This window comes from Taurulus bubalis (assembly GCF_910589615.1).
Source record: "Taurulus bubalis genome assembly, chromosome: 4".
Taxonomy (NCBI): domain Eukaryota; kingdom Metazoa; phylum Chordata; class Actinopteri; order Perciformes; family Cottidae; genus Taurulus; species Taurulus bubalis.
Genome location: NC_136592.1, coordinates 15,102,359 through 15,128,032, shown reverse-complemented (window position 1 = coordinate 15,128,032; position 25,674 = coordinate 15,102,359). Strand labels below are relative to the sequence as shown.

The 25,674-nt window shown below is 39.2% G+C and overlaps 1 protein-coding gene across 1 annotated transcript; it reads left to right on the top strand.

Annotated features, from left to right (window-relative positions):
- Nucleotides 1–7,836: 7,836 nt before the first annotated feature.
- On the top strand, nucleotides 7,837–25,511 carry mtmr10 (myotubularin related protein 10; the record flags this gene model as incomplete). The annotated part of the gene is made up of 16 exons (XM_079217334.1): nucleotides 7,837–7,893; nucleotides 10,112–10,172; nucleotides 12,020–12,156; nucleotides 12,606–12,678; nucleotides 13,901–14,043; nucleotides 16,123–16,216; nucleotides 16,372–16,519; nucleotides 17,035–17,122; nucleotides 17,330–17,418; nucleotides 17,689–17,819; nucleotides 17,999–18,068; nucleotides 18,557–18,627; nucleotides 19,742–19,914; nucleotides 20,037–20,168; nucleotides 21,505–21,687; nucleotides 22,481–25,511. The coding sequence occupies 16 exons, from the start codon at nucleotides 7,837–7,839 to the stop codon at nucleotides 23,093–23,095; spliced, it is 2,265 nt and encodes a 754-aa protein (XP_079073460.1). The 3' UTR covers nucleotides 23,096–25,511.
- Between the last annotated feature and the right edge of the window lie 163 nt (nucleotides 25,512–25,674).

Here is a 25,674-nt window from a genome sequence, read left to right as displayed (position 1 = left end):
AATTTTGACTTTGTTTCCAGTCAGTTACTTCATGTCTCTCCAGAAAAACACAACAGCTGACAAGCCTTTTAAAAGCTTTGACTCAGATCTTGTTCAGTCTACTATGTTTTTCCCACATGGTCTTTGCCAAAAATATATACTCACAACTTGATACTTTGTGGCTATGCCTGTAAGATATTCAGTGATAGCCACAGATAAAAGAATATCACACGACTGCTCTTGGATAAATAAAAGTATTTTTTAACTGAGCCAGTACAGTGTATGTGTGAAGAAGTAGGTTTAAACAACAGCAATCAGGCCAAACAGACAGAAAGTAATCAGATAAAGACAAATGAGGTGGACATAGGAGAAGGCCGAACACTGTCTGGCATGTGACGACGGGAAGCTATGAGAGATGACCGGAGCACAAGAGTCTTAACTTGTTACCCGTCAACGATGAGGGAAGTCATACATGCAAATGGTGGCTCTGACAGGACACTGCTTGGTTCATGGTCTGAAAACAAGGAAAACAAACTAAACAAGCATTAAAGGACGTCACATGGAGCCGGTATTGAGAATGATCTAAAAACAGCTGAGCAAGACGATTTAGTTTAACGGCCTACCTACAGCTTTAAAAAAAATAGTTCAGCACAATATTCAGCACGCTTAGGTGCTAAAAAAGATTAATCAACTCTGACAAAACAATTCCATCAACTTCACTTTTACTAGTTTCATGGGCATGTTTACCAATAGTGAGAACACAAACCCAGAACAGCTGCAGATACAGCTGTGCTTAATGTGACCCCTTATTTCAATTTGAAATTTAAACATGCTGTGGAAAAACGGAAAGACAAAGAGAACTAAACCCCTGCATTAACAAGTTAAGAGGTTCTGAGAGGCAGTACTTAGGCACAGTGGTGCATTGACCTCAATGCTGAAGTCAGCATGCAAACATGCTCACAATGACAATGCTAAAATGTGTGCAGCAGAGTTTACCAACATCATGATGATTAACCCTCTGGTCACCATTGATATCTGTACCAAATGTTATGGCAATACATGCAAAAGGTATTGAGAGATTTCAGTCCGAACAAAAGTAGTGGAGGGAACGACCAGCATTGGCATTCCTAGAGCGTGTTTAAAAATGTAACTCCTGTCACCCCGCTACAGCTGATACGATTCAATTTGCACCCCATGATAACTCCATAAAATATTACAGCTGTGTAATTATTGGCCAGTTAATCTCCGAGAAAATGTGTCCAGCGCTCTGTTTAGTTGCTGTGTGCAACCTCTCCTCATCATTCATAGTGAAAACATGGCGGCTAGAATACAAAACCAGAACTACCATCTACTTGCAGTGCAAGTAGACAGTAGAGTAAAGGCGTCGATGGTTTGAAAACGAGGCTGAGACATATAGATGCACATTGGGCAGCTACTCTGAACTCTTGGCCACAGGAGGGGCAACACTTGGACGGAGCTCAGGGGACCCAGTAAACAAACTGAGTCATACGAACCACTGGGTGCTCCTCACCTCACCACTTCCAGGGTTCAATATCATGTTTCACAATTACAGGAATACTAGAGGTCTTGATGTCACTGATGAAATTTGAATAGAAATATATGGGTTTTTTTGGTAAGTGACAACACTGAAATAATGATGTTGAAATAATGCCTAGGGATCCTTTATTTTGAAAAAAAAAATGTAGAAATAGTATTCAATTCAAGATTTAAATAAATCAAATCAATTGCAAAATGTTCCACCGTAGAAGACAGATGCTTGGCTCCATGCCTGAGTTTTAAGAAAAAACAAGATGTGTTGGCCAATTAAGAAGATGAGGTTAGTAATGGAGTACATTATTATGAATGGGGTGTTCATCTCTACGGTATCAGATTATAAAGGTTTTTGATGTTGTGTCAACATTTTTCCTGACTGGATGTACTTATGTACAAGAGATGTTTACAATGTAAAATGTATATGCTTCTTTTATCCAGAATGATTTACAAAAGATGCAACAGTAGAATAAAGCAACACTCCGTCATCACAAATGGCAGAGCATTGAACACACAGTTTTGAAACAAATACGTATGAAACTGGTCGAGAATGTGCGAGTGTACTGAACCACAGCGACAAGCCTAACGAGTTCCCCAGGTCCACAGAATGGGTGTTCGTCCTGTCTCAGACAGACGGCTTGAATTCCTGAGCAAATCTCTACAGCAGTGATCGGTTTGAAAATGGAGCGCCAGCTTTGAAATGAAGGGAGATGGGGGTTACTCAGTACGCACCTCCCTGTAGGAGAAACTAATGCAAACCATCTGTTGTCATACCGACTTGCTATTCAGCATCTGGCAGAGAAAGAACCAGTGAGCGATGCTGCTGTCTGCTATTCTAGACAGTTAGGCTGACAACCAGACTCTCTTCTGCTCTCCACATTACAGCTAATGTACTCTCTTTAACTGATGATACGCTCTTTGTTTGAAAAAAGAATCCAACAATAGGTGTTTTGACCACATCTTAAAAGCCATTCTTGAAACCGCTCTATTCATGTCATAGCTGAAGAGTGTTTTAATTTACCTAACAAGAAGATAACAACTGTACCGACTGCTCTTTCACTCCACAAAATACAATAATAACTCCACAAAAGCAGAATTAAAGCAGGAATGTTGCAGTAATGCATTACGTCTCAGCTCAAGAGCAAAAGCTCTGTTATGCTGACTGCATATTATGCAACCTTTGTCCTTTTTTTTGGTCTCCAGGCAACCTGACCTACGGGTTCAATACACCACTTTGGATAGCAGAATGCTAACAGGTTTTAGTCCTACCTGTTTTGAATAGACATTGCTTGTGTGTATGTGAACAAAGCAACAGTTATGGAGCTGCAATGATGGAGACTAAGATACAAACAAATGTTTCTTTATATTCCTGAAGGCAAATTTTAGGCCCAAAACAAACTTGTGTGTTTAGTTAAAACAAAGAAGCAGCCATATTGTCAAAGACACATTAATATGTGCTAAAAATCTGCATCACAGCTGTATTAATATGTTCATCAGCCAAAGTGGGAGTTATGCTGCAGAAGACAGTAGCTTGAGGAATTGATGCCAAAACACAACAATGAGGCCACACGAACTCCTCCATAACTTAGCTCTAGGCGTGTCTGCTCCAGGGATGGCATTCAGTAACCAGGAAAAACCTGTCTCCATGTAATGTACACGCACACACACACACACGCACACAACAACAATGCTGCACACATGCAATACCTGCACCATCTGACACACTCCCCAGCTGCCTCTCCTTCCAAGACTAACCAGTTTTAAAGGAAAGGCTGCGCCTAATGACAAATGTTTTTAAGTGACATTGCACCCTCTCTGGGTGTCACTCACATAAGTTTAATTCTACAGCTGTGGGTTAGTGCCGTCTGTGGTTTGTCTACTTTGACTGTAGCCCATAAAAGGTCTATGACAGATGAGGAGAGTCAAAGACAGACAGGTGACTTACTGATTGTGGATTGATGATCAAAATGGGAATGAAACCAAAACAATGTACCATAAACAGTTAAAGAAATACCAACAAATAACACCTAGATAGCTTTTCTCAACAATAAAATAATATGCCAAGTAAAATAACAGAAACTGGAGTTGGTTATCATTTTTGATTTAGTTTATAGTGTGAAGAGATAACCATGACAAAACCGACATTATTCAAAAAACACAGTTTAATTTGTGGGACTTAAATTGATTATACATCGATTACACGTCTGTTTCTTTATGGCAACTGGGCCATAAAGGAAGTATCAGTAACACTGTATACAATTAAACGATATATAAATTGAAAACGTCCCCGCTGTGGATTAACTAAAGGATGATCTGATCTTAAAACATGAGTCAGTGTAAATATAACTCACCATCCTCTGTGTTCAAAACAACAGTCGCAGTCTTCTCGGTCGTATGCTCCGTGATCCAGTAACGTTTGTTGTACAAACCTCAGTGAAGTTCAGTTTTAAAAAAAACTCTCTAATTGTTAAACCTAAAGCCAGAGGACAAAACCCAAGTTAAAAGAAGATATTCCCGGTAAACTCCAAACAGCATGGATGCATGGATCCTCAGCGGTGCCCTCCGTCCATTGTGCAGACAGATCCGAGTCCTACGCTGACAGCAGCGGCGCAGTGCTCGAACACACGGCTAGACGGTCATTTACGGAGGGAGCAGTGCCCTCAAAGCTCGGCTCTGAAAACACAACACACGAAACGGAGCCCGAAGGTCCAATCAAACGACGCTGCACGCGGAACAAGCATCAATATTCATTAGGTGCTGGGAGAGAAACAACTGGGCATGCGCAGCTGTAGGACTTCCCAACGACGGACTCAAACGCAATCCAACCTGAACTCTGTCAGCTCCAGTACATCATGAAGCACATTGATCACCTTGACATTTGTAACAATGTAAAATCTATCAGCGCATGACTTTCTTGTGTGCTTTAAAATGTAACTTAGCAATTAAGCCTTTTAGCTTCTGTCAGGTTAAGCAGGAACCAAAGAGAGTTATGTTAAGATGAAACTGATAATTTCATTCAATTTGCAGTATTGATGCTCGTTTGTGGAGCCATCACATGATTCAATCATTTTACTTTCATACACAGATGAAATGATTCAAGTGACTCTGTGTCTCTGTTTCATTGGTATCAAGTTCATGTCCTTTGAAGGTCCTTTCCTATCTGACTTAAATGTATCTTTTAATAAATTACTTTTTTCGCCCACAATTTGTGTACAGTAATTCAGTCGCACCCCTCCTGAGACAAATCAAAATGCAACTCAAAGGAAAACTCTTTTAAAGTGCATGGGTGGTGGCACTAGAATCCACTTCTCACAACCAGTTTCCAACCAGACTGAGGCTCGCCTTGAAATGATGTTGGGCGGTGAGGCCACTCTCTGGGTGTAACCTGTCTAACAGGCTGCCTCTGTAGGCAGTAGTGTGTGTGTGTGTGTGTGTGTGTGTGTGTGTGTGTGTGTGTGTGTGTGTGTGTGTGTGTGTGTGTGTGTCCTGAAGTCCGATCTCAGTGATATTCTTATTCTAAATGTACTTTTTAAATTGTACTTTTACATATAAGATAAGTATACTATAAATAAATATAAAAACAATGTGAATGACTCACCAGAACATAATTAGGACTCACTTGTAAAGATCTAAATGTTACTGCCCAGTATTGGTCATCTGACCGTAACTGTTAATTGTTTTTTCAAATAGTGATAGACGGGAAAACAATTTGGCAAGTAATACGAGCAAACCAAGAGAGCTGTTATAATGAAAAAAATGTATACGTCATGGAGCTTTGGGGAAATTGTTGGTGCAGTATTTTGTCACCACCCAGTGGCCATTATAGGACAAGGCTGAAAATGTAATAGCACTTTAAACCATTTAAAGATTGTTGTTGTTTGCTTTTATTGAGCGTAGTTCAACGTTTTAGCTGTAAGCTAACCAGCGGGCACAGCTGCACTAACATGCACTGGAAGGCGCGCGTTGCTGGCCCGGCTATCTAAACAAAGCACAGAGAAGAAGAGCGACTTCATTCTCCTCAGGATGGCATTACTCCACTAGAAAATAGTTGTTTTATGCTGGAAATGCTGATATGTAATCGTGTTGTTAATGGATTCAGGGCCAAATCTTGACATGTTAGTGCAAAGTATTTGAATTATATGGTTTGTGTTGTAATTATGCATAGCTACTGCTCTCTGGTGGAAACCCGCCTATTGCAATTAGATTTTGGTATCGGATGATGCTCTGGAGGCAAGTGTATTTGGTGACAGTGTCCCTCACCAGAAAACACCGGGACACATCTTGAATGTTAATGTTTACAACTGTTCAATTGTCTAAGATTGTTTCTCAGACTGTGGAGCGAGAAATATCCGAAGAGTAGCCGGCACCCTTTTAAATAACCAATGGATGGCTTATGCTGCACACATAATGTTTATAATTTTGATACTGTATTTTGTCATCAGAACAGTCCATTTACAACACTCCTACCTAACCATAATCATAATATTAGCCAGCATTGATCAGCATTAGTGATTAACACGATGAGCATTAATGATTTACAGTATCAGCATAAGCTAATTAAAAATAGCAGCTGTCATTAACAGTAATTGAAAACATAAAGTACGGCTAAATTAATGTAGACAAAATTGAATTAGCAAGCTATTTAGCTAAATAGCCAGCTGGCTGATTCACCAAATCGTGTAATGAACTGATGGTTTAATTGCAATCTCACAGAAAAGAGTAGGCGTGTGCATGTAATGAGTCACTGGCCATGAGCCTATGATAGACGAGACACGGCGTATCCCCTGACCCAGCCCTGCCCATGTTGATTTTGTTCTCATGTTTTAGATGTTCCCCATCTGTCCACCAAAGCACCATCCTCTGCCTGCACACCTGCTCCTAATTACCTCATCAGGAGGAGATCAACTGCGTGAGTGTTTCCTCATTGTGTTACTAAACACAACATGAAATGGAAAAAAAATATGATTTCTACCTTGCAAGTTAAATTTAACATGAAGTTGCACTATTATCCAATCTACTGTTTTATTATACTAGATGATTGAAATGTACGAAGCAGTTATGCATAAACGTTAATGCAAATGTTTGAAATGTTTTTCAATGATCATGACGAAAATTTTGCAGAATATATTTGCAGACCAAATGCTCCCGGAATTAACCAATAGCGCCATCCTGTGTATATAATCTCCTGAAGTAATGTATGTCTGGTGGACGTTTAACCTAAAACATCCTGTTTCTAATAATGAGCTGATATTTTTGGCCTGTCAGCATAAAGTGAACACAAAAGGTGTCTCTAGCAGTTAGAGGCACTAATGTCATTCAAAAGAAGAGGATAGATTGATAGAAAGATAAATAGATCAACTTTGTGTCATGCACACTTCATTTTTGTATGGCTCTGTTGTAATTGTTGGTTTATTAGGGCCAGTTAGTTGGACACCTATACCCCTATTACCGTGGATTGTATTTGATTCATATCAATTGTATTAAAATGAAATGCACAATGAAGCGTTATGAATGCGAATTTGACGTTACAACAATAGTTTGTATATTTGTGTAACAATGTTATAGCAAAAAAATAAAAACCCTGACCCGTAAACTGTCAACGTCTCATGGGAGTTGTAGTCCATTGGTGGTGTTCTTGATCAATGCGAACAAAATCATCTGTCTTTTATAGTTACATCAAATGACAAGGTTATCGATATTTACTACAACGTGCAGTCGTAGAAAGTAATTTGGTTTCGGGTACGTACAGAGTACCCCGGTGTCCTGTTCATCTTTAGAGAAAGTTTGATGACAGGCTCGGGACACGTACAGCTCAGCAGCGCAGCCCGGAAGTAGGGCTGCACCTCGGCTTCTCATGAACATGGCCGTTAAGTCCTTCACGGCAACAGGGACTGCGTTTGGCTGAATTAGTGAGACATTCAGGAAGTAACTGAGGGTAAATAACAGCGTAACAGGTGTAAAGGAAACGTGGACACACAACGGGTGCCTCTGAATGATTTTTTTTCCATCGTTTTTATCTCGTTTCTAAACTTCACACAGTACTTCCTGCTCGCCAGCTAACCGAGCTAACGGACGACTCTCTGGTAACTTCTGTCAACTGTTCAACCCGCTCGCGTGACCTGCTACCGAACCGCTCGTCGTAATGGAGGAGAGCCGTCGCTGGCCCAGGCTGTCCCGATGAATATTTCACACACGGACTTGTCGGATTTACTCAGCTAAGGACCGTAACTTCACTGAAGGCGCCTTTTGGGTTGTTGTTTTTTTCCGCCAGTCTTAGGAACCTCGCCGAGAGAGCGGACATCAACAATGTTTTCTGTCAAACCCATGAAACCAACTTTCAAGTGTTATCTTCCTCCCCTACAGGTATGTGTGTGCTTGTTTGTGACTGATCGCAACGTTTAGTTTTCATGGAGTTTAATTAATTTAGGATGACGTTGTCGCTAAAGGAACGTTCAATCTATATGCTGCATTAAAAACCCCCACTAAAAACATGGTTGTATGAGTTTTGAAACGTTGCACCGCCGCAAAATGCAGAAGTGTTTTGTTGTGCCACTTTTTAAAAGTACCGTCTTTAAAAGGAGATTACGTACCCAACTACACTTTGACGTCCAATGTGTGGTTATGGGCTACGTGCTAGCCTACAGGTGTATTATGCACTTATCTAGACAGCCAGTCAAAGCGTTTGCTTACTTGGTGCAACAGCCCAAACTAATAGGTGTTTGTACTGGCAAGGTCAAGACTAGGGGTTGGAAGTGTTTTGCATGTATATAATACTTTTCTTTTGCCATTATGTAAAAAAATAAACGGCATCAAATAATGTATTGTAGCATACAATTATCATATTGTCTTGTATTATATTGTCTTATATTTATATTGTCCATATTGTCTTAGGGTATTGCGCGCTTTTATTTTAAAGTAATGTTATCAGAACAATATAACAGGCACTTTGGAGCAACAGCAAGTTAACAACAGTATATAAATCAAAAATATATGCTAGGGAAGAAAAAGAAGATGTATTTTATTTCTTCAATGCTTCTATATGACTGGTCATTCAATTAAATATTGTATTTATTTTCAGATGTTGTAGGGAACAACATAAACAGTCTGTTCAGTAGTAAGGGTCCCTGTGAGGGTCAAGCCACTCCTTCTTTTGTCATGTTCAGTTTGTTGCTTACATTTCAAAGATGTATGTTAAAGACCAGCAATTGATTAACTTTACACAAAAGCAATACGTGCTTTTGATGTTGTTCAGTTCAGTTTTTCTTACTCAGTGAGAAAAGTCCAGTCTGTTTTGGCTTGAACAAGTGCACTGAAGTCTGGTTGAATGAGGTGGAGATGTGAAAGACAGCTGTATGTCAGCTGTAGCTTTGCGCATGCGCGATTAATGCTCTGTGAGGCGAAGCGGCTCGCGGCAGCACCCGCTGCTCGCGGAGCACAGAAACTGCACAACAAGACGTGCTTTCCCGTCAGTCTGTTGGCAACAAGCCGGTCGCTGAGGCTGTGGAAGCGCGCACGCATACGTAAATCGCCTTAAAAGTAAAAGCACTGCCGTTGTATTGCATTTATGGCGTGCATCTTATTTATTTATTTTTCTTTTTTGATTGACCTCACGCGGGCCAGACTGGGATGCCCAGGTCTGAACTACGCCATCTGGGAGAGATTTAAAGTGCAGCACCTGTGTGTGGCAGTGATAAGCAACTCCCGATGCACAAAAAAAAAGCATTTAAAAAATAATTAACGCCGTTAATAGTTTACTGAACGTGTTTATCTAGGATTAAATGCACTTTGCAGTGATTGCACATTTATCAGAGAGTATCAGTGATGCACATGACACGGATTCAGTTTTAATTAGTTACTTCTACACTCTGAGGGGATGCAATTCATGTAAATTTCAGCCCTTTGCTTATTTAACAAAATAGGCTCTGGCCATTTAATATTTATTTTTCATGTGTAATGCAGTCCTTGTATTTGGGTAGGTTTTGTTTTGGCTGTGTACTCCAGCACATTGGTTTTTAATTGGATTGTTTGTGAACTTTTAGTTTGATTACATCCATACAGCCACAGCTGACTCACTGGATAGAAAATGCAGCCCTTTTTTATAAACCCAAGTGCAGAAAATGCTATGACTACTGCACTTCCATCCCAAACACCTTGAGTTAAATGTCAGCACTCAAGCCTCATAAGCAGCATTTGGAGGTTACACTATTAATAGCATTAGTTGACTGCTGTGTGTCTTTGTTTTCAATCTAGTTCTCTAAACGGCTTGCCCCAGGCTTATCATCGCTTACAGCATGTTGCACCTGTTTATGGAACATTAATTCAACAAAACCGAGCATGAAAGCTGTCAAGATGTTCATCAACTATGCATCTGAGGGGAATCTGCAATTCCTATAACAAGTCTCTATTTCTACAGAAGCAATTTATATTTCATGCTTAGTTTACAGCGCAAGGTCACACACGGTGAGTGCGAGTGCTAATCTTCTAGCCCTTCCGCCTTGTAATGGCACATTATTGTCATTATTCATCAACCATCGAAAAAACGTCATGTTTAACTAACTTATGACTTGTGCATTTTCTCTAGACTGATTCGAAGAAAACTATTGAACCACCTATTAAAAAGTTGGAACCCAAGTTACTTCAAGGTAAGTTTATTTTCTGCATGATCCTAAGACTAGTTGGCATCACAAAAAACGCTTTTACTTATTGCTTAATGCATAACTAAGATTATTGTTCTGTCAGCATAACTCTTAGGGCTACAACTCAGTTCTGCCCTTTGCAGCCCAGTTCCTCTCTGTTCCTGTGGCGTTTCATCCTCTTAGTTGTGGGAAGTTAACATTTTTATTGGAAAGAACTATTTTAAAACTATCATAAAAGTGGATTTTAAATATATAGTCCTTCACTTGACACCAAGACTGAGAACCAAAGTCTTAAGTGTAGATAGTTCACTAACTGGAGCAGCAGGAAAGTCTTAATTTCAAAGGTTTATTCTGGTTTGGTCTGAGCAGTTGATTTGGGAGCCTGATGGGAGTGGCTCGACACACCCCAGGCATATTTGTCACGTTGCGTGTGATTTGGAGTAAATATACAGTGATGTCTTCCATGAAAGTGCGAGAACTCAACAAGAATTTTAATTGAGTACTAAATGCTTGGTAAAACCGACTTTCTATTCACAGGCAGCATTTATCACTTAGGGGTTGTCGTCTCCCATCTTGATTTTGGAGCCGGACATGTTTCATGACGAGTCTACGTGTTTTTAACTTCCTGTGCATTTGTTACTAGCTGCTTTGAGGCAGTCCTTTGATGTGTCTCCGTCTGTAGGACTCAACCATGCTGCCCCAGCTCTCTTTTGAGAATCCCTGGGACAACATTTAGCAGGATTATTGTTTAAGATAATCCTTTATTAGTCCCGCAGTGGTGAAATTGCAGGTTTACAGCAGCCTTGCATACAAGAGAGACACATAGTAAAAACAATCAAGTAATATAAATAAAATAACAATAAACAGTAGTAAAAAAACAGGAAAGAGAACAATACAGTAGCAATGAAATTAAATATACAGATGGAATAAAAAGTATATAAAAGTAGTTAAATGTATTTGATTGCACTCATCTGGTGCAATATAAAGTGTCCAAAGTGATCAAAGTGTTAGTGACATGTTAAGAGATAGTTTTCCCTGCCCAACAAAGTTAAGTAGCTTCAGCTTTTTAAAATCATTTAACTCTTTGATTTTGCAACACAGCCCTTCACAAACATGCTGCTCTTACAGAAACACATTGGGGATGAGATACGTGACCTCAGCCTCCTGTTTGGTTTTATATCTGTTTATGTCGAGAGAAAATTATGTTGTACAGTGTCTGCTATGCTTTTGGAGAATCACATGGTATATCACTGACATGTTGAAATCCTTTGTTTTGCACTGGGCAGTTAGTTTCATAAGTGATGTATAATGTACATTTTTATGTTAGCTTTAAGAATAGTAAGATCAATTCGCCAACATTTTAGTTGTATGAAAAGGGGTGGAAGGAAGTAGATGGAGAAGGACAATTCCTGTAAGAAAGAAACTAATCACAAAAGTTTCAAACTTGAGGAAATAAATGTAACGACATCAAAGGATGTAAAAATTCATGTAGTTTAACCTGAATGTTTAGCGGGTTTTATTGCAAAGCAATATGTTCGTAAGTTAAAGATACTTTTACAACAAGTTGAACAAGTTTTTTTTTTTCTGAAAACATTAGATATTTTTACATATTTATACACATTGGTATTCATTGGATACCAGTGGGATGTAATTTATTCATAAATTATTATTATTTATTTATAAATGACTATAAAATCCTAAATAGCCAGTTACTGGCATGTTCAGAAAGTCAAAGCCAAGCCAATTAATCCTATTTACTTTGTTATCTTCACTTTATGTATTCTTCCTTGAACCGTGTTGTGGTGACTGTAGGTTTTGCCTTTGCATCTTTTTTCTCATGTGTTTGTCCCCAGGGGAGATAGTAGTTAATGAGGTGAACTTTGTGAGGAAATGCATCAGTGCGGAAAGCAGCCAGGATGACCTTTGGGGGAAGTTGATCTGCACCAACTTTAAGGTCTCCTTCATTCCTTCAGAAGCCCATTCTAAACAGGTCTGATTTTTAAAGCATTCAAATGTGTTGTTTTGAATATTTAGTCATTCTTAAAAGTATTAAAAAGGTTGTTGGTTTGATTTCTGTCATGTTTGACAAGTCCAAACCACTTTTCTTTTTTTTTTAACGTCCTCATATACACTGCTTCAAAGTGTCAACTGCGGAACACCTTAAATACTTGCATTTCTACAGCCATGATTGTATGTGCAGTGCAGCTAGTGAGGAGGAAGGAAAACGTGTGTACTTTCCTGTACTACATTGTCAGTTATAACGCACAAGAAGTGAGAGAACAGACGTCATTTCCAGCTATGTGGCAGATTGTTGCCATAATACAAAAATGGAACTTGATCATTGCTATTATATCATATTATTATTTTGGTTAGTTTTGGGTGTAATAATGTCTCCAGGATGTCACTCATACTATTTGTTGTTGCTTGCCTTAACTACAGAAGTCCCATTTGTCCCACCTCCTGCTTGGAGAACACGACATCCCCCTGACCTGTCTGGAGCAAGTAGTGACAGGTACATCTGGTGTAACATAACATTTGTGGCAAACCGTACTTTTTTCTTTTGTCTTCTGCAGGTTTGCTATTGTCATGGCAGACACACACCTACGGACTTCCACATGTGGAATTTGTATTACCAGAGCCCAACTTTTTCAGTATCCAGATAACCCTAAACTATTCATTTTACGAATGGTATTAAAGAAACAAAAGCTAATGTTTGCATTTTTTAAGTGTATTCAGGAGATGTTTAATCTCTTACTCAATTGGCTGTTTCAGAACAAACGGTTAGCATCCTAAAGTTGTCATTTTACCAGAGTGAACTAAAATCTAAATTCAAGGTAGATGTGCCCCTCATTTGTCTTTGACAGCTTGGTTGCCTGGTTTTGTTTGTCGGTCTCTTTCCTGGTCCGAAATCTGATAACAAGTGATGTCACAGCTAAGGCAGCGTTTAGTGGCAGTGCAGCCTGGCTGGGATTAGACTTGTTTATATATCTCATTGCTGTGGATTGCTGACACTGCAAGGGCAACTGCCCAGAGCAATGTTTGTTGTGTTACAGCGATGAAGCACTAGGCTTTGTTCTACCCAGCGTGTTATCTTTATCATTATGGGATTTATAACAATGACAGCAGGCCCTAGTGATGGGTAATATCAATCAAATCAGTATGTTTTGATTCTACTGAAAAGTAATATGGACTGCATGTGCTTTCACATCATTTGGGTAGTCAATGGTCTCAATGCCCCAACAGTCAATATCCCAAATGCTATTTAGCTTCGTATTCATACTAATAAATCATAATGATGCATGATAATTTCCCTAAGGCCCCATTTGCACCTGAAATTAAAACGTGATCCGTAATGGCATATGTTTAGGTCAAGGTCATTTATACTGTTCTACACAAGTGCAGCACTTTTCCTTTATTTAATGTGTAATACATTGTTGGATAAATTGAACATTCAATATTTGGTTGAGCCCATAAGCTGAACCCATTTGTTTTTGATTTGCTGTACAGTATTTATGTAATTGGTTGCCACGTTCCTGCTGCTGGGGGTCTATAAATTGCCACAACTTTCAAACTGTTAAAATATCTTAAGACAACTATTCAGCATTGGCAGAGATATCCGTTTAGTGTTTTGGTGTTGACGTTGTTGTGACCACAGAGGATGCCTTAAAATTAAATCTTGCATTGACATCTGCATTGGAGGAAGTTGAGTCATATTCTGTGTTTGTTCCTCTCAGTAAATGATACAAAGGGGAAGAAGAAAGTATTGGGGTCAAACCAGAAGCTGAAGTTCAACCCGACAGAGGTCATCCTCTATTGCAAAGACTTGCGCATCATAAGATTCTGCTTTCATGAAGCTGGGCCTGAGGGTGCGAAAAAGGTGAGTGATGCTACTTTTGTTTCATATCAAATCCAATAATTTCATAGTGATCTTGCCTTCACAGTAATTTGAAAGTGTCACATGAAGTTTCAACACATTGTGGCTCTAACTCTTAAAGCTGCAAAAAGCATTTTAGAAACATTATTTATTTTATTTGTAATTTGTATAGTTAACAACAGCAGCAGCCCAATAGCAATCCATAAATCAATTGCTCTGGTTTAAAAAAAAAAAATGAAGGTATCTTTGGCTGTCGCAGGTCTGTAATATAGCCATGCTTGTTCTTTAGGTTCATTTAGATATGTTCATTGTTATAATTTCAGGGGAGTGGTTTTGGAGGGTGGTCTCAGTTTTGCCATCGTGGTGACTTTCTTGCTGGATTTTGTGAATTTTTTTAAGCTAGTGCAGCTAGATACCTTCTAGATTATTGCTGGTTTCTCCAATGTTGCTGAGCCCAGCTTTAATGCCTCTATTGCTCAGTATTAACCATTCATTCCCCCTTTCTCAGTTCTCCTTGTCTACTTCACGTTTACTTGTTGGTGGCCAAACTCTTTCTTTCCTGACTGTGTGAGCTCACTTCATACTCGCACTCTGTCAGTGCTGTGACCACTTCCTCAGCAAGGATATTTATATATTTATATCATACAAACTTTGATATGCTCTCTATCTGGATATTAGCCAAACGATGAATAAGCGACGAAGAGAACAATGCTCATTCAAGGCACTGAGACTGATCCTTATTGTAGGAACAACTTCCAGCGTGACTCTGACTCATCTCCTGCACAGAGAGATTACATGAACAGATGTTCAATATAGAGACCTGTAAGTGAGTGTCATTTTTATAGTAGCAATTGATGTAAGATTATATGTAAATTTGTCAGTTATGTTGTGAGTTAAGCAATTCAGGCTTTGAGTGAATTTGCCAAAACCTTCAAGCCCTTTGTTTTACATTTTTTATGTAAACCACAAAGTTGGCACCTTGGACGGAACCTTTTAACATGTGATCGCTTGATAGGTGTACTAAACAACTCAAAACACAGCCAACAGTAACAAAATAAACATTCTCAAGACTCAGGCTATGTAAACACGGATGATGTGTTCAAACATTGTGGTATCTGGAGTTGTTGAAGTCCAGGAAATAAATGTATTTGTGAATTATGTGCACAAAGGTTTTCAGGAGCTCTGGGCTCCCTGCAGCCTCACTACCTGACCTACAAGAGTTAGACAGCTGTATATCAAGTTTACAGCGTGCCAATGACATGGATGTGAATCTACATAGCTACATGTCTGATCTCCTCATGTCATCTGGGAGCAGTTTTTGTGTCAGTTTTGGAGGACCTGGAGCTCCACAGCACATGCATGTAGCACATTTAGCGAACAAGAGCATACAGTATGGCAGTGCATTGAAAAGTCTTATGAGCAGCATTACACGTCTCTATGCAAGTTATTTCAAAATTAAGTATTTACCCTAATTTTTGTACTCTGCTGCTACCACAGAATCTGCAAGGGTGATGGGGGTTAGGGTTATAGAGCACTCAAAACATAAATGAGTCTGCCTTCCCTCACTACTTGTGAGTTTATTTATGGACACCATGTATGTAATTACATTGTGACCCTAAAATGGGGCTCTGTTCTTTTTTTCTTTGACATATGGAATTAATCCACCCTATAACAGCTTATTTTGCCATTGGAAATTACAGAGTTTGGAGCAGCCTCGTCTACACACACACACACACACACAGATGGATGAACACACACTTTTTCAGTGTGCTCATGTTATTCACTGCTTTACTACTGAATGGATGGCTTTGTGTGATTTGTGGAGCCACAGGGAGATTCAGTCCTATAAACCCAGAGCAGTTGGGTGTCAGTTAAACATTTGCTTTCCCAGGTTTTACTTGTTCTTGTGTTTTGTTTGTTTAAAAAAATATGCCTCATGCTGTTGGCACTCCGAGTGTACCTGAGTTTTGACGCTGAATGGTTTTGATGAGACCTAATCTACTTTGATAATGTTTTAATTGATTTCCTCCATTCAGCTGTACTTGTTGTATTGTACAGCGTGCACTTTTCTTTTTATTCTAGGTTTGCCTTGCTATTGCCCACTATTCCCATCCAGCTGATCTTCCACTGCTGTTTGGCTTTGAGTATCAAGGGCGGCGGTACCATGAGTCTAAAGGTATGTATTTAGCATGCCATATTTCTTTTATTGCTTTCAAAAGGCATACAATGCTTTTTAAAGTGTGATCTTGAGGTCAATCCACATATATTGTTGATTATATTATTAAATGTTTCTGCCCCAGGAATGTTCTCAAAGTATATATGTATTTCCAGGTCAGCGAGTCAATGGTGCCACCCCTCGAGGAGGATTACGGACTCCTATTTTTGACCGTCCATCAGACTGGGATCGGGAGATCAAGAGAACAGGGGCATTGGAGTGGAGAGTGTGCTCCATCAACGAGAGCTATGCCATCTCACCAAGGTTTTCAGCTTGCGTTGTTTGTTCTTTATTCTGGGTGTTAGAGGCAGATTGAGTCTGTAGCTCCTTCACTTAGTCTTTGTTGTTACAGTCACTGATTATTCGCCCTCTACTCGTACCTGATATGTTTTGGCAAGACGGTATATTTACACTGGAGGCTTTTTTCCTTGCTTCATGATTGACGTGAGAACACTCAAGGGAACGTCTCAGTGTAACATGCAAGTCTATTTTGGACAATATGTGCTATTCATCTGAGTTCAGTGGTGACATCATGGTGGGTTTCAAAGTAAGGATTGTACAGTGTTTTATGTGGAATATAAGAAAAGCCTCAAAAGTGCATAATAGTACCCTGCACTAAACCCTCATAAAACAATACTTGCGGTACACTCTGATTCAGTTTTCCCTCGGTCACAAAAATCTCACTGCTAAAGATACTATATTGTCCTAAGATATATTTAACTGGTGTCTTGTGATTGATTCCTGTGTAACGGCAGTCTTTCTCTAAATTTTCTTTTTAGTCTTCCAGAGCACATTGTGGTCCCAGTTTCACTGGCAGATCAGGATCTAAAGAAGCACTCCATATACTTCATGAATCAGCGCATCCCTGTGAGTTTTCTAATATCTCCATTAACGGTCTGGTTTTCAGGCTTCACTTGGAAATACTCAATTTATCCCTGTCGGTTATATATAATTAGTCCTTGAATGTTTTTTATAAGCACATTCATGGAACACCAATGGAGTAATTTGTAATCTTTGATTGATCAGAGCGTCCCTTTTATTTGCCCGTTGATTTATTTCCATTCTTCCTTGTAGCTCTGGTGCTGGAATCACCCAAATGGAAGTGCTCTTGTCCGCATGGCCGGCATAGGTGATCCATTGCAGCAGAGGAGGATTGATCAAAAGTACACCAAACTCCTCTACTTTATGAAGACTAAAACATTTATTAAATGTGTTTTTCTACTCTCTCTATTAGACTGGAAGGCAATAGCAGCCAACCGGTTTTCAACTGCAGCAGTGGAATGAGAAAATGTTTGATTTGTCTTAATTTAATATAAATCTAAACATGTATTTTGTTTTGTACAGTTTTGGTAATAAAGCTGATTATGTCACTGTTCCAAATATACAGCTGTTTTAAGCCCTCCGTCATAGAGTTCTGTCTTTTGTTCTTGTAGGGTCTTCTCTGCTATCACAAAAAGCCACCCACAGCGCAGTGAAGTCATCAAGTCAGATCTAGACAAGTGTCTGCCTAACATCCAGGACATCCAGAGTGCCTTCATTAAAATCAGGCAGATCTGTGTCATAGGTGAACCTAATTTCCACCTTCAACAGTAACTGTAGATAACCACAGCAAGTATCCACATAACTTTTGTGTGAAATCTATCTCAATGCACATTTCTTTCAAGTGGAAATAAAAAGGCATTCTCCACATGTGTGTATGTAGTGTTGTAGGAATACAAGTATTTGACTGTTTTGACTGTGCAGATCCTTTTGAGGAGTCGGAGGAGAGGTGGCTCTCATCTATTGAAAACACACGATGGCTGGAGTACGTCAGGTATGTAAACAACCCAAAACTGCATGATAGCTCTTTATAAAGTTTAAAAGAGACCAAATTAAAATGTGACGACGTCTGTGTTGACCTCATAGTTCCCTCTGGAGCATAACGTACCTGCATGAATACATTATTATTGTTATTAATATAACTTACTTAAGATGCACGCACACATCCTAAATGTTACTTTTCAACTTGTTGAGTAGATTTATTAATGTTGTATCTGTTGAAGCACATTGTATGTCCTTTTATAAGCCAAGTTGCAGCATGATTATTCAGCTTTGTAATCAATGGTCTGGTGATGGGGCAGCAACTGTCATCCGCTTCCCTGGCCAACGAGCACTAAAAAGACTTACAAATTATAACCTCTATATTTTGTCAAGACATTAATGTTTTACTGTTGTACACTACACAAGTTATGAGTGGTAAGCTGGTTTCTTGTAAAATAGTACTGCATGTTTTTCAAAATCCATTCACATTTGTGACTCAAGGGCTTTCCTGAAACACTCAGCTGAGATGGTGTACCTCCTGGATGGAAAGAACACTTCAGTCATTCTTCAAGGTAAAACTCTCCATTTGTAAGTCGTCTTTATCAGTCATTTGTCGCCCATATTATTTTGAGGTGAAGCCTGTGAGTCGCAGAGCAACAGCATATTTTGTATTCTTTACTTAACTACATGGTACATGATGGTAGACTATAACTTTTGATTGTCTTTGTCCGTAATTGATGTGTTTGACTTCAAACACATGTTTCAAACCAGCCAAATTACATTTAAATACTGTGGTCAAATTAGAATCTTACCATATGATAGCCATCAGAGGCCCTGTTTAGACATGGCATTAACATGCGTCATGCGTCACAGGTGATCCGATCACACATGGACCGCTCTACAAGTGCGCACCCAAGACTCATTGAGATCGGATCACTCAGACAATGTTCGGAGGTCGCCTGGACCGCATGTTGCCATATTCTTTCAGCAGTGCGTACTCTTAATGTGTCCTGGGCCACATCGAAGGGCCACATGCGTGCGTGTGTGAGCGAGATGGAACCCCTCCATTTGGGAAAAGCCATGCACAACCTCCCGCAGTCTGTCTCCTCGAGGCAAACTTGTAAATTGTCACTTGTCACTTTACTTTACGCCTACATGTCACCTTAAAGTACTGTTATCTGTTGTCTGTGTGTTTATTTTAATGTTTTATTCTATTGTAGATTTAATCTATTGTAGATTTTCACATACAAGGGATTTTGTCATGGCGGGTGGTGCATAACATGAAACAACATTAAACAATAAACAGAGTGCAAGAAATGGGAGCATGAATATTCATGGCAATAAATGGTTCTGATTTCTGATGTGTGCATATAGCACGACAAGCCTCCCAAACACAATTGAGCACTGTTGATTTGCATTACTGCCTCCTGCTGTAACAACAACAACAACAACAACGTATAAAGTAGGAAAGTGAAATTCGATCACAAGTGGCCATTCAAGATGGATGTGAAAACGCGTTCTAATGCCAGTTGTGAACTGACGTATATAGAACCGTCCACTTTTGATGAGATCACCCAAGACACATATTAACGCCAGGTCTGAACAGCGCTATAGTGATGTTGAAAGTGCTTTCCTTGCAAACTGCTTGTTATAAGCTTTTGGTTTCACTTTTGTCTACCTGTGCAGAAGAGGAAGACGGCGACCTGAACTGTGTGGTGTCCTCCTTGGTGCAGCTCATGTTGGACCCTCATTATCGCAGCCTCATTGGCTTTCAGAGTTTGGTGCAGAAGGAGTGGGTGATGGCTGGCCATCGCTTCTTGGACAGATGCAACCACTTAAAGAAGAATGACAAAGATGAGGTATTTGTCTGACAGTAAATTACCCACTCCCAGAACTAATAGAAATGACAAAACACTTTTTTTACTCTGTTCTCTCGGCCAAGTCCCCACTGTTCATGCTGTTCCTGGACTGCGTGTGGCAGATGATGAACCAGTACCCAGCAGCATTCGAGTTCACAGAGGCCTATCTGACAGTACTGAGTGATAGCATGTGGATCCCACTCTTCAGTACTTTCCTCTTCAATTCTCCCAAACAGCGCACTCAGCACTTGATGGTGAGAGAGACACACACGTTTGATTGTGTATTCATTTATTTAGTTGAGTTAATAAATATACTAATAGTACATGGAAATCTTAGATGTATGTATGTATGTATGTATGCGTTTAAATCAAATAAATGAGAACAAACTTTTGCAAAAACAGTACTTTAACACATTGTTTAAACTGTGTTTGCATGTTTTTGTGGTATTATCTCATGTCAAATATTGTAATTTTGTGTAACAGATAATCGACAGGAAAGAGAACAACGTAATGCATGCAAATAAGAACACATTTCGCTTGTGTTGAGGGCCCCGTTCCTCGTACGTGGTTCAACTAAGTCGATCAAATGTCCTACGATCCAGCTTAAAATACCCCGATGATTGACGTCAGGCTATCTCAGTTTCTCAAAGGCTGATCCGCGCTCAAACAGTCTCGTTAATTCGAACCAGACGTCATAATTGCATGTGCCCGTCCTAGTTCAAAAGGGAGCAGCGTCGAGCATCGAATCCATGATCTTCTAACGCTACAACATGGCAAATCTTTTTTTTTTTTCTCCGCTGACGAGCAGGAGATGATCATGAATGCATATGAGGAATTCAAGAGCATAATCATGGCAAAGTCTAAGCTGCGTTCACATAAAAGGTGTTGCAAATATTAGCAACGCTTTTGCTGTGAACGCAGCTTAACACCGTCAGAAATTCACAATTGTGTGCGTGATTCTCTCTATTCTTATCACGAGTCCACCTTAATAATTTTCTACGATAATGATATGTATGGTGTACTAATAACACTGTCATATAATTATGAGTGCTTTCAACACATCTAAATGTTTCTTAATCGAGAAATAAACTTATTTCTTATAAAATTTTGGAGATCTCAAAGAACTCTCTCCCTATAAAACTAATATAACTAATATCGCTTCTTCATCTCTGAGGAAGGGAGCTGCCTTTTTTGTCCGGTGGGATTGGCCAACTTATCCAGTGAATTTCAGTTAGCCTGCGCTGGAGCAGGTTAAAGGATTTGGATGTGTTGCTATGGTGAAATTTTTTTTTTTCCCCAAACTTGCTTCGTGGAACTGAAAAGCCTGATCTACGTCATCTTATCCTGAAAAATATCCGGCTAACTCAGTAAGCCAGTTACGAGGAACAGGGCCCAGGAATGTAACAAAATAAAATGTATGTTTTTTTTTTGTTTACCTACATGGATTGTCAGCACAAGTCTGTACAAAGCAATTTCCCCACTGCGGGACTCGTAAAGGAATATCTTATCTTATCGCATATCTTACAAAAAGCTTTACTCTACACTATGAAGAACGCCCAGAGTATAAATAACCTTGTCTTTACTCTACAGGACTTTGCCAAGAATAAAGCAATCCCTCAAGGAGAAGACCAGGTTGTGTATTTCCCTCCGGTTTGGGACTGGTCACAGCAGTTCTCTGCTAAAGACCAAACGCTCTTCAACAACCCCACGTATGTGGGCAAAGCAGCGGCCTGCGTTCAGAATGGCGAAGTGAAAACCTTCAGACGCTCAAAGGTACATAACACACTTTACAAGTTAATTGTAGTGGAAGTAGAACTTTCTTTCATCTGTATGTTCTCTTCTTTTACTACCTTCTTCTTTTACTACCTTCTTTTAATACATAACAAACATTTGAATTTCAGTGTCGACTTTCTACCTTAGTTTAAGGGTTTTTAGCCATGTTGAATTAAAGGCGTACGGCCTTTACCAGTCTTTTCTCTTTACGGTAATGTGGCCCGGTTTTAGTGTGCTAAAAGGACTTATTATACGTCTACACACAGTTTCGCACTCTTGTTTTCTCTTTTGTTATTGGTTAAAAAAAGACTTAAAAAAAGCTATTAAGTAATTTTCAGAGTTTAACAGCATTTGTGTTTTTTCTTTTCTTTTGCTGGGTAGGAATCAGTGTTGATGCAGTCTATCTGCCTCTCTGATTGCGATTTCTAATTAATTGAAGGTGCTCGCCACACCATAGCCTTATTTTCATGCATTTTGCTGAATTTCGGAAGAATATCTGATGAAGTAAATGTTTAACATGAATTATCTATCCAGTCAGCAGTTTAGATCATTGCTGCAGGGATTTTATGGGCAACATTTAGTTTTTCTATAATCAGCAACTTGAGAAAAAGAACACACGGTGAATCAAAACACAGAAAATAAATCATTGTTTTTTTCTAAAGTTGTAAATGTCAGGATCGTGAGGATTTGATGACGCAAGAGGAGATGCACTAAAAGAGAACCTCCGAGTGAACTTTGGTGAGATAATGGCTATTCTCACTAAATATGATAAACTGTGTCTTTCCTCTACTAGAAAACCTACAGTTCCACATTGCGAGGAACGCCTGCATCTCTGCGCAATGGACTGAAGGTTGGAGAGGATTCTTCACTGGCCCGTCGGGGCTCTCTGGTGTCGGAGCTGAAGCCTGATTTCTCACTTGTGAGAGACGAAAGCCCGTCAGAGCGCTTCTTCAGAGACTGGTTCTCTCGACCTGCTGACCAGCAGGGCCTCCTGATTCCTCTGCTCATGCCCTCACACCTGGCTCTCTGGAAGCTCTTCTTTCTACGCTGGGTTCCTGAAGCCTGCATTTCCAAAGGAGGTCCCATCATCGCCTTCCACAAGCTCTCCCAACTGGTCGATGAAATTGAGATTCTGCAGAGCCAGCTCAGGCAGTATAAGGGCCCCAGTGCAGGCAGCATGCCACGCCCCAGCTCAAGTGGGCCCCTCTCTGGCCAAAGGAGGATGTATTTTAAGGCCAGCTCCCCACATGACCCCCCTTCACTTCCAGATTTCCTTACTTCCTCCTTTCCTTTCACCCCAATGGGTAACCTGTGTCGCCGCAGTGGCTATGGGACCCCCATTAGCAAATTTCTGAACGGGGCGAGGATCTGGCTCTCCACAGAGACTCTTGCTAATGACACTCTCTGAAGATGTGGGGCTTTAAGGCTCACGTTTCTGAGCTCAGTACAGGTTTGTGTGACAGTTAAACATCTTATTTTCTATTACCTCTTTCTTAAATACCAAGAAGGAAAATGAGAAATAGAAAAAATAACAAATTTGGACTTCTGATTTCTTTATTGTTTATAAGCTAGAATTTACACCGCTGATGCTGCATTGACATTTTAGGTAATTTCTAAACTGAAGCTTCCTCTTTAGGATTGAGTCATCATTGTCTATTACAGTTTAGGAATTCAAATGAACTAAAGCACATGCTTCTTATTGGCCAATGAGTTGTGACTGTGAGGTCTCTTCTGACGATAAGAGATCATCTTACTTATAGCATTTTTACAATAGATCTATTTTCTTGTTTTCTATGAGAGTACTGTATCACCCACACAAAGAGGGCTTTTGGAGATTTTAATATTGAGTTGAGAGTTTCCTCTCCACGATTTATCTGTGATTCAATACACATTGTAAAGCAATAATTGAAATGTAACCATCTAAGTATGTAGCAATGCCATCAGTTTAGTTGTCCTTTTGTTGAATCCTCATTGGTCCGTAAGACTTCCCCACTGTAATTGTTGAAAAAAGGTAATCTAAATAGTAGTGCTTGAAACTAGAAATGTCCTGTTTGTACTGCAGCAGCAATGATGCATTTCAATGAACACTGTATACTCAAATGAACAAGTATACTCAAATTATTTTGTAGCTTCCAGGAAAAGTAATTGATGGTGTAATAGTTTTTATTTTAGAAAGAGGAACAGAAAATAACACTGCTAACAAGTATTTTACTATGTGGTAAAAATGAAGAGGATCTGGCCTGGTTGAATGTAATGGAGCGTTGTTGTTTTGTTTTTGCACAAACTTAATGCTATTTGCTCCCCATATAGTACCCATATTTTCATGGTTGTGTTGAGGTTTCACTTTAAGTGGCAAATAGTGTGATTTCAGGGTCGAATTTTATAGATTTACTCTATTTTTGAAGCTGAGAAAAGGGCCTATGGTATATATTTTTTTGTCATAAAGAAGGTAATGCTTAGAAGGCAAAGTGGAGCTGTGATGACTTCAATCTGTGGTAGATAATTCCTCTTCTCTCTTTGAAGGAGGTTTATTAAACTTAATATAGAGGCCTTCTGGTAAGGCACTGAGGATAAACAGTTCACAAAAACAGTTGCTGAATGGGTAAATATTTGAAAGCAAAAGGACAGACAAGGGCTTTGACTTAAATCAGTGTGTAGTTGGTTGTAGTGAATTTCACTGACCCAGTGAACCAAACAGCGATGGGTTATTGACAAGTGACACAGTTTTAAGGCAGCACAGGAGGAAATATGAGCAATAAATCATCTGGATAACAAGTGTCAGAAATGCAATAGTAACAATAATGTTTGTAAAAGCATCTTGTTTGTTCCAGATAATGCATAGAGGAATAATGTAAAAGAAAACAAACTATGAAGTTACTGTACTTTCAGTCAGGACAGTGATGGTTATGTTTTTGTTTTCATGGTGCAGTCAGAGAACTAAGCTTCCAGTGTGCTGCAAAGACTTTGTCATTTGGAGACCCTTAAAAGAGTCCGTCTGGAACGTTTACTACTTCCTAAGCTAGAGAGTGGTTTAAGACACATTTTCTTACTTTTTACAATTGTTGAGCAACTAGCACTGTGTAATATCCTCATGTCAAATAACAGTACAGCATTTAATATCAAAGTCCTTAGTTATTTTAAATATAAGACCATTGGACAGACTCAACATCTGATTGACCAGTTTCCATCCAATGATATTCAGATAAACTTGTGATTCTTTGGCAATAACTAGTTCAGGTGGGGTTTTTTTATATAGATGTATGAGTGCAGAACCTGCTCTCCCAAATGCTTTTAATTGCACATTTTACTTATTATTTAGGATAGTTTCATTTACGGTGGTTGTTAAATATCATTTTTGGCAAATATTATAAATACTGTGTATGCTTGAAAATTTCCAATTCACATTTTTGATTAATGGTACTAAATAACCTTTATTCTTTGGTCTTTACATTTTCTAGAGAGAGATTTATATGCTATGTTTTTCCACTAATTCACAATGTTGCACTCTGCTGTAATTGCATGATGACCGTGCTTCCACTGGGGCACAGTTTGATATTGAAGAGCAGCAGATGTATTTATTCAGTTATGCAAATATTCTCTAAGAGGGATACAAGTGCTACTGTACATCCCCGTGCCTTTTTGGGAAAATTTACCATTTTTGTAACTATATTCTAAACCTGTTGACTTGTTAGTTTTCTAAAGCTGTTGATTTATCTATTATGTAAATCTAGTTAAATTCAGTGGTACTGCCACTGAAGCTGTTTTTCCTAACAGAAAGTAAAGCTCACATGTGTACCAGTAACTAATCATTACATTATTTTTCAAATGAATTTGTGTTGTGTTGTATTCTGGCTCAAGAGTTCACTGATGTTGTCTATTACCCTGCCTCATACATTATAACCAGCCTCTCACACACCACATTACATCAATATATATAAAATTGGCCTTCAAGGAAGGCAAGATAAATGATCTCCAAAAATTGAATGG